Source organism: Pseudopodoces humilis, chromosome 19, assembly GCF_049639895.1.
Source record: "Pseudopodoces humilis isolate 2021_Gansu_Grassland_sample_001 chromosome 19, ASM4963989v1, whole genome shotgun sequence".
In the NCBI taxonomy this organism is placed as follows: Eukaryota; Metazoa; Chordata; class Aves; order Passeriformes; family Paridae; genus Pseudopodoces; species Pseudopodoces humilis.
The window spans coordinates 7364838-7374219 of record NC_142218.1 but is presented as its reverse complement, the minus strand read 5'-3'; the positions used below and the strand labels follow the sequence as shown (position 1 = coordinate 7374219).

General features: G+C 51.6%; 1 protein-coding gene across 1 annotated transcript; it reads right to left on the bottom strand.

Annotated features, from left to right (window-relative positions):
• Positions 1-2912: 2912 nt before the first annotated feature.
• Positions 2913-8283, bottom strand: LOC102103679 (protein TENP). Its single transcript, XM_088064493.1, has 16 exons — positions 8271-8283; positions 7534-7650; positions 7203-7296; positions 6824-6928; positions 6543-6680; positions 6056-6101; positions 5757-5817; positions 5421-5512; positions 5124-5300; positions 4723-4764; positions 4439-4603; positions 4095-4162; positions 3770-3815; positions 3438-3501; positions 3263-3339; positions 2913-2981 (listed from the first exon to the last, which is right to left on the bottom strand). Exons 2-16 carry the CDS (start codon positions 7640-7642, stop codon positions 2913-2915), a joined length of 1353 nt encoding a protein of 450 aa, XP_087920619.1. The 5' UTR covers positions 7643-7650; positions 8271-8283.
• Positions 8284-9382: the final 1099 nt, after the last annotated feature.

Here is a 9382-nt window from a genome sequence, read left to right as displayed (position 1 = left end):
GGGACTGTGCTCCCCAGAGACTGCAGCTGCTGTGACACAAGCCTTGGCCTGTCCCTGGGCAGAAGTGGTGCTCCTGTGTAGTGACAGGGTGCTGCACTGAAGCAGGGGGCTGGGCACAGCTCCATCACCCTGTGGAGTGAGGTGCCCACAAGAGTGAACACTGTGGGGCATTGGAACCTGCTCAGGAGCCAGGAGCAGGGAGCTCAGATCCCATTGCTCATGTTCTCTGACACCTGCATGCCCTTGGAGCTGGCAGAGCAGGGTTTGGGGGGTCTGTGTGACCCTTTTACCTGGAGGATGGGATGAGTGACAACTCCCCAGCAACCTGTGCTGGCATCTGCTTTGTGCCACTTCAGGGCTCCTGCACTGCTGGGACTTGGTGTCTCCATCCATCCTTTTTGCCCACAGGTTGGCAGAACAGTCTGTGTTGATTCAAGGTCTTGTTCTGGTTTCTGAGCAAACACCTTCCAGACATTAAGTAAAGTTTAGGCCCTCTTTTCATTCCCGTTTGCCCATCACTTCTGTGTGTATTCTGCTCTATTGGGAGCATTCATCTCTCTGGCACATTATGTGCCATTATGGGCTCTGTGATCTGGCACTGTCCCAGCCTCTGCTTGTGCTGAGAATGAAAACAAAACATGTTGAGAACATGTGATGAGAGCTTGCTGCTGCGTGGAGCGCTGGCACAGCAAGACCAGGGTCACAGAAGAGGGAAAAGTCATCTTGTGCCCCTGGAAAAGGCTGTTCCTCTTGGGGTCTGGCCTTCATTATGCTGTTCATCACATGAGACTGAGAGGGAAGCAGCAGAGGAGCCTTTCCAAAGGAAAGGGCAGCATCTTCTCAGTGTTACTTGTCACTTCTGCAACTTGTATATCTAATGCTCTAAATGTCTAGTGGGTTCAGGAGTATATCCAGAGCATCAAACTTCAATCCAGGACCCTTAAGGGCTGGGATAATCCTGTTCAGCAAAGTTTTTTTTACACTGGGACCTTGACAGGCTGGAAAAATCTTTTTTCTGGGTGAGTAGCAGGAGGATTTCCCAGGGACTGGCTGTGCTGTCAGTGGTTTGTGGGTTTGTTGGAGTTCTCTGGCTCTTGCTCCAGCAACATCCCTGGCAAAACCTTCATCCCTCTGCTGTTTTTTGGGGGCTGGAGAAGTGGCTTGTTCCCCCTGCTCCAGGGTTTGAACCTCCTGGCTGGTGCATGCTGCTCCATGTGCCAGTAGTGAGGGAAGCTGGGGGTCACCAGGCAGCTCTTCCTGCCCAGGAAAGGGCCTGTCATTGGGGCTGATGCAAAAGATTTTTTCAGCATTCCTTTTCCCTGGCTGTGCTGAGGGTCTCAGTAAATGGGGTGCCTGGAGGGAGAAGCAGAAGACCCTCATTCTCCAACATGAGCCAGCTTTGCTCTAAGCCTGTGGCTGTTCCCAGGTGAGGCTGGCAGCTGCAGGTGCAGCTCCTGAGATTCCAGCCATGCTCTGGAGGGGCTTCACTTCATGCAGTGAAGCTTGGAGCCATAATATTCCCTGCCAAAGAAATGCATCTTTTTACTACTGTAGCTTATTCCCATTGGGAAACTGGTTTAACATATATTAGTCAAAGTATAATGGTTGCAGCTCTACCAGGAAACTTTTTATTAGGAGCTGTTCCTGCTATGGCCAACCTTGGGCATTAACATCATTAGTCAGGTCCTCTCTCTGGGCATATAAACCTTCAGGGTTCTTCACTCCTTGCAGTAAATCAACCTGGCTTATTTTGTTTGCTTTCCTATTTCTGAACCTTTGAAATACAAACACAAGGTTTTGAAGTGTTTTTCAGCAGCATCAGAGGCTAGAAATGATGGGTATAGTTGTAGCAAGTGAAAGCAGATGTAGGTGTAATTAACAAGGTTTCATGGCTGGGGTGTTACGTGAAGAATCACCATGGGAGAGCTGAGGTGGGAGCTGCATGATCAGGGATAAGGATTCTCCTCCTGGGCTGCACAGTCAGGGATGAGGATGCTCCACCTGGGCTGCGTGGTCAGGGACAAGGCTTCTCCTCCTGGGCATCAGCACAGCCACATGTTCACCCTCTCTGATGTAGATGCCAACAGTACCCAGTGACTGAGTGACCAGGGCAGCTTTTGAAGCTCTGTTGCCACCCACCCTCCCCTTTTTGGATGCCTGTGTCTGTTGTGGGTGTGTTTTACCCCCTTTATGTTCCTGAACAACTGGGAGATGTGTTTGGCCAGTAGGAAAGAGCATCCCAATGCCAACGACCACAGCGCCGGTGCAGTCTGACGTCTGCAGTCACCTCTCATTCAGCGTTTTCTCTGTGATGAGCTTTCTCAGAAGAAAAGTGTTGAAAATATAACTGCCTTCAGGTCTAAAATTAGAAACCATTTTGCAGACTGATTTCCTCCCCCTCCTCTTCTTTCTGACCCAGGAAACTCACCAGCTGTAATGTTCCCATAGTAACACAAGACATGGAGGAAAAGCAGATGAAAGATCTCTCATTGTAGGGCTATGTTGCTCTGCAGCTGAGAGGCATGAGTCTGTTTTTGCATCCTTGTAAATGAATGGAATTAATTAAATATAGAGTCGGGACTTGATGGGCAAAATTTATCTGTTTTCAGGTAAAAATTGTTGTGGGGGAAAAATGTCAATAGTCACACCAGCAAATGCAGGATTAAAGAGAAATGTTTAATTAAAGCATGGAACGTTGTTACAATCCATTCTCGGTGCAACAAAACTACCAGGAGCAGGGCTGGATGAGAAAGTTGCTAGTGCAACACCTTTATTATCCAGAATATAAAACCATGATGTTTTAGTAAGTCAAGAAAGAAGATTTTCAACATTTCAAGCAGTGGCAAACCACGGAGTGTGATGTGAGAGTCAACCGAATGATTCTGCCACTGTTTTACTCCAGACACTGGACTTCACTGCCAGGTGCTTGCCTCTCTAGTCCTTGCCTCTAGCTGGAGGTTGCAGGGGATCAAGACATAATCCTGAGCAAGGAAGGAAGGAAGGAGGACTGAGAATGGTGCCTGTGTGGCTCCATCAGCCCACAGAGAGCGTCACCATCACCACCCACAGCCCCAGCCACTGCCTGTGCCCATGGGGCTAAAGAGGGGCTCAGCCTATTTAAGGCAATGGAACTTGTTCCTGCAGGTTACCAGGGCTGGATGATCAGGCTCTGATTTATTCTGGAGCTGGGAGGTCAGCATTGCTCTCAGGCTTCCTTTAAATCAAGCACAACAGGGGGCAATGTAAATGTCTTATTTCTTACCTTGTGAATTGTGATGTTGACATCAGTGTAAGTGAAACTGGCAATGTGGGGCAGGAAAACACCTTGTCTCAGGACCCCTGAGAAAAAGAAAGAGGCAAAGTTGCCAGCTGGGTGCTGCCTGGGTCCATGGGGAGCATCCTGCATGGCAGCACCCACAGAGCTCCCATCTCCTCACCGTTTATCTGGGCTGGCACCTCCTCACGGATTGTGGGCACGAACAACTCCTCCAGCAGGGCAGCCTGTGGGGGAAAGTCAGGGTCAGCTCATGGTGTGGGGCTAAAGCAGGAGGAGAGGGACAGAGACCCGTGAGAGGGTCCTGATGTTCACTGCACCTCTTCCCACCCCACAAGAACTCAGCTGTCCCTCCCACCAGGTGCAGCAAGCACCCAAAGTCAGTATTTCCATATTTCCCTGCTGGCACCCACTGCCCAGGATGGCTGGGGCAGCTGAGAGGGACCAGGCTCTTAGAGGATGGCATCAGGAGTGGCCACAGCTGGAGGTACCTACCAGTATAGGACCCACATCAGAGGTGGCCAGGCTGAGCTCGATATCCCTGGAAAACAAAGAGCAGCAGAGGAGCCGCTGGTGCTCAGCTGTTTCCCCCGTGTCCCCAAATTCCCCATCTGGGCTCAAGGCCTTTGTGGCAATGTGGAACCTGCAGTTCCCACTTTTCTCCCTAGCCACGTTTCTGGAATTTCACTGTCTCCCTGGGGAAGAAGCTAGGTCTGCAATGCCCAAACTCTAAAAGCTGTAACCCTCCCCAGTCTCTCCTTTCCCCGCTGTGACAGGGACGTGTCCCTTTGGGCTCCTGCGGTGCAGATGGGCTCATTACTCTATGGCTGCCACAGAGATGATCATCCTGGTGTCGGCAACGCTGAGGTGGAGCCTGGCAGTCACATCCTGTGAGGGGAACAGAGGGCAGGATCAGTGAGGAAACAGCCCCACTTTGGCTTTGTGGGGTGCAAGAACCCGTGTGCCGCCTCCTGCGATGTGCTCCCTGCATCCTGCTTGGTGCCACACGGGCAAACGCCCCTGGAGAGCAGGAGCACTGTGATGGGAAAGGCTGAACTGGCCCCTGCAGTGGGGCCAGGGCTCAGAGTAAAGGGCAGTGCCTGTGGGCAGCAGGGACACACTCGCAGCACACGCTTCCCAAGCTCGGCATGCTTCCACACTCACCACGTTCACACTCAGGAAGCTCTGGAAAAGGGATGATCCTGCTCCAATCTGGGCAGTAAGGAAAAGCTCCACGATGGCTTTGTCTTCCTCCAGCACCACGTGAGGTGAGCTCCGGGTCACGGCTCGAAGCACCACTGGTAGGTCCTCTTGGAAGAGGGAGCCCATCTGCCGGGGGAGCGGGGCTGTTTCTGGGCATGACAGCCATCCCTGAGCCCCCAGGGCAGCTGGGGGACACTGCCTGAGTCAGGATTGTGTCTCTTGGGGTTCCAGTCGCAGCAACACACCTGAGTGATCCTCTCAGCCAAGGTGGCCGTGGTCAGCGAGCTCTGAAACACAAAGCACAGCTCATGATCAGACCTGTGGTCGCCTGGGGCTGCTGCTCAAGGGCTTGTGTCCAGCGTGGCCATGCAGCCCCTCTGATGAGCACCATCCCAGCCCTGGGAACGTGCAGGAGCCCTCCTCACATCAGCCCATGCCAGGAGCAGTGTGCAGGTTACTCCTCATGGCAAACTCTCCATGCTCCATTAGACCAGGGATTTTTAGGAGCTTGGGTGTGAGGGGCAGGTGCTTGGACACGCTCACATTTCTGTGTAGGGCTTGTGGTTCCTGCAAGACATCCCCAGGCCAGGGCTGTCCCTCCAAGTGTGTATCTCCCATTCCTTCCTTCCTCTCTTGTTCCACTCACCAGGAGACTCACGTTGAGGGCTCCAGACTCTTCCAAGGCAGAGAATAAGCTGGTGTAGAAGTGCTCAGAGAAAGCCAGGATGAGGTGGGAAGGGCTGGAACTCGCTGGCTCGGGCATGCTGAAAGGCACAGGGCTGACTGGCAGAGGGATCACTGTCCCTGCCACTTGGAACGTTGTCTGCAGAGCCACAGGCAAAGAGAAAATTAATTTCAAGTGTCTGAGGGCTGTAGCACTTGGTGGAAGCAGCTTTTCCAAGGACTGCAGCTGGGCTGTAAGAGCTGGAAAGTGAGGACTTACTTGCAAAGAGATGATAATTCCCTGCTCAGAGTACATGGGGGCAGCCAGGGGCAGGTACTGGACTTGGCAGTTTGGTGTGATGGGGAATGGAGCTGCAAATAGAGCAGAGGAGTGCTCAGGAAGAGGAGGGAAGGAGTGACAGGCCCTGGGAAGTGGCTGGGTTTCCAGAGTAAAAAAGACAGGGAAAGAGCTGGGCAGAGGGAACAGGTCCCTGAGGAGATGATGGCATCAGAGCCTCTGCTGCTGCAGGGTAGGAATTTGTCCCACCTCATAATCTGCTCCAAAATGCTCCTTGAAACCCTCAGTCCATAATGGGACTGAAAGCCAGCTGCCCACCTGCCAGAGACATCAGCCGTTCGTTTGGGAAAAGCAGCAATTTGGCCACTTCCAGGCAAATCTATGGAATAAAGAACAAAAAGAGAGGGGATAGATGAACATGGGGGTCTGTTGGCATTGGGTGTCCCCAGAAAGCCTCTGAGGTGGGAGCTGGGAGCAGGAGCCAGGGGAAGATGGCAGGGTCCAGTGAGCACGGAGCTGCGGGGGAAATCTGGAAAAGCACCAGGTAGACTTAAAGGTGCTCTAATCCTTACAGACCTGTACAATGCTGTCTTATGCCTTTACAAACTTTATCTTACTTTTTCTACGTTGATCTGCTTGTCCAAGTCGGATCCCGAGGACTTGCTGGGTAAAAACAGAACAGAACAGAAGTTAGGAGAAAATCAGATCAGCCAAAGGTGGGTGAGGGTCTTTTATCTGACCCAAAAGGCATCCAGAGACAGAATTATCATTGTTTTCTATCATCTATTAAGCTATGGTTACAATTCAGAATCCCAAACCACTGGAGAATTGCCACTGGACTTTCATTAAAAGCATTTCAGCTGCACAACTGTAAAGGAACCACTCCCTTCTGACAGACTGAAACTCTCTGAAAATGGGGAAACCACCCCAAAACAGAGCAAAGTTCCTCCCATGAAGATAAAGCTTTAGTCTTGGCCTTTTTTGGCTGTGAGGGCAGTGAGCAAGTCTCAATCCAATCACCCTCCTGCCTAGAATCACTTGTGCCTCAGTTTCTTCTTTCACCCATTACCCAAATCCCACAAGGAATAAAACTGTGGGGCTGACCTTTCCATCTCCTCGGTGCTCTGCACCTCCTCCAGGGTGGGTTTGCAGTCAGAGGTCACCAGCTCCAGGTTCTCTTCGGGGTTCATCTCCACGTGGAGGTCTGCCAGGATGGACAGCCTCATCTCCTTGGTGGTTGAGCTGTGCCGGGGAGGAGAGGAGGAGGCTGGAGCTGGGGGGTGCTCCTGGCCACCCTCCCCCCAGGCCACCCTTACTCCTGCAGGTGCCTTGTCACTTCAGCCAGGAGCTGGGGCTGGTTCCAGCCTGGCAGCCCTGGCACTCACGGGGCAGATGTGACGCCAAGGTCCACCTCGATGCTCAGCCGCATCCCGGTGTCGGGGATCAGCGTCAGGGAAAACTTGTCAACTTTGACAGATACAATTTGGTTCCTTCTGGAGCAGAAAGGAAGATGTTGGGAGACCAGCACAGACCCTGAGAAACCCCAAAAATTCATGAGATCTGCACAGATAAATCCGTGCCTTGAGAGCAGCATGGGTTCTGCTACCACTGGACACCAGCAAAGGAGCCAGCACCTCATTTCTAAACCTCCTGGTCTGCAGGAGGATTTTTGTTCTGGCTGGCAAAGTGCCTTCTGACAATATTCAAACACCAGTGTGAAGCAGGGCTATGGCAGCAAAGCCTGGGCAAGAGAGGGCAACTCACCTACTTGAGGAGGCAGGAGATGGGTCTGGGGCTCGCGAGGACAGGAGGTCCCTCCTGAGGACTGACTCTGCATGTGGCTTTGAAACTTCAGCAACTGTGAAAGAGCACAGATGTTTTATGAGAGCCTGCAGAGCTTGTGTCCTGACGGACAGACTGAAACCCATTTCCATCCCTTACTAGCCCCTGCTGCTGGCAATGGGCAGGGGATGGGGCAGGTAAGCTGAGTGGTGGCATGAGATTCTGGTGCCAGCGTTTGGTGTTTCACCAGCAGAGTGGAAGGTGTCACTGCCTCCTCTCCCTGCTGCCGTGCGAGATGTGGGTCTGCACTTACGGTATCTCAGCCCAGAGGGGGTGAGGATGCCGCCACAGTCGGGGGACCTGGTGGTGAGAGCTGGGACCAGGAGGCTCAGGAGGATGCTCAGGGTGCGGAGCATTGCCATGCCAGCACCTGGAGGAGGAAAAAGAAGAGGAAGAGGAGGAGAGGGTGGAGGAGGGCACCCACAGCAGCCTGGTCAGAGCAACATGGCCCTTGCCTGGCCACTGAGGCACAGAGCCACAGATCTGCTCCTTGATTGGGGCTGTGGTGTGGAGCTTGTCAGCTTTGGTGCAATAACAGCCCACAGCTCTCGTGCGGTGTCTTAAAAGCACTGACAGAAGGCTCAGCCTTGAAGAGCCTCTGCAATCTTGTGAGGTAGAACAGTGCCTGCAGCAATATCTCATTTACTGAGGAGCACAGAATGGCCACAACTGGTATAAAAACAGCAAATAAACAGTAGCTAAAATTAATAGAGGAAGGAATGGAAGTTATGGAGGAGTTATAAAGTCAAATGAAAAGGTGAAAGTGTTATCCATCTCTGAAAAACATTTAGGAATTGTTTATAATGTCTGTAATGCTCTTACAATGTTGTGAAAATAAGTAATTCAGAAAGTTTAACCTGCAGAAAACATAATATTTATCTCAGTCTTTGCAGAAAGCATCACTTCTGGTGAGTGCTGACCCTTGTGGAGACACACAAAAGTAGGAGCAATGCCTGTATTAAGTTATTCAGTTTGCAAAAGCATCTTTACCTCTCCTGGCTGGTCTTCCCGTTCTTCTAACTCAGTCTGTATCTTGCTGTGGCCACACTGATAAATTCTGCTGGTTTTATATGTCCTCCCAGCCAAAGCTGATGGGGCAGGAACTGGCAAAGGTGGCTGGGAACCAGGACACTGGGGGGAGGCTTTGTTTTCTGTACCATTTTTATTGTTTCCCCATAGAATTGATTACTTTGGCCGCTGACCTGGCGAGGTGAAGGATTGAACAGCAGGTGCTGGGGCAGCTTGTCTTGTGGTGTACCTGAGGAGCACAAAGAAAGGCCTCTGGGTGGAGGGTGCCAAGAAATCAAGCACTGTTAGAACACAAATGTGAATTTCTTTGCTCTGCAGCCACCCTTTCTTCTGAACACCACAGGGACAGCACCTCCGTGTCCACCTCTGCTATGGACAGCTTGGGTTGTTCAGCCTGGAGAAGAGAATGCTCCAGGGAGACCTTTGAGCCCCTTCCAGTGCCTAAAGGGGCTCCAAGAGAGCTGCAGAAGGACTTGTGACTAGGCCATGGAATGACAGGATAAGTGGCAATGGCTTTAAACTGACAGAGTGCAGGGTTATGTTAGAGATTAGGAATAAATTCTTCCCTGTCAGGGTGGTGAGGCCACCACCTCTCTGAGTACAGGTTGCCCAGAGAAGCTGTGGCTGCCCCGTCCCTGGAAGTGTTCAAGATCAGGCTGGATGGGACTTGGAAAAGTCTGGAGGATGGTGTCCTTGCCCATGGCAGGAATGTGGAACTGGATGAGCTTTAAGGTCCCTCACAACCCAGACTCTTCCAGGATTCTATGAGAGGCTGCTGTGGTTTGTGTCACTCTCCCGGCTGGGCAGCTCACACCAGAAGGGATGAGATGAGGACATGACCTGAAGGAGATCCTGGCAATTTATTAAGGACATTCTCTGGTTCCATCAGGGCTGGGTAAATCTTTTGAAGGTAACAGAAGAGTTTCTATTGGGTTCAGTGAGTTTTAGATCTGAAAAGGCTCATGTGCAATAACCCCTTCCTCTCTTAAACCTATTCCCTATCAAAAGCCACTGGCAATATTTATTACAATTGGCTGAAAATACAGTCAGTGGCATCCACACTCTTTGATAAT

What these genes read in the sequence shown, in the direction of transcription:
- LOC102103679 (XM_088064493.1), bottom strand. Translation starts at nt 7,642, where the DNA reads ATGGCAATGCTCCGCACCCTGAGCATCCTCCTGAGCCTCCTGGTCCCA. An exon ending in ACGGCTGATGTCTCTGGCAG is followed by an intron (nt 5,513 to 5,756) that starts GTGGGCAGCTGG and finishes CTCTATTTGCAG; the next exon opens with CTCCATTCCCCATCACACCA. An exon ending in GAATTATCATCTCTTTGCAA is followed by an intron (nt 5,301 to 5,420) that starts GTAAGTCCTCAC and finishes GTGGCTCTGCAG; the next exon opens with ACAACGTTCCAAGTGGCAGG.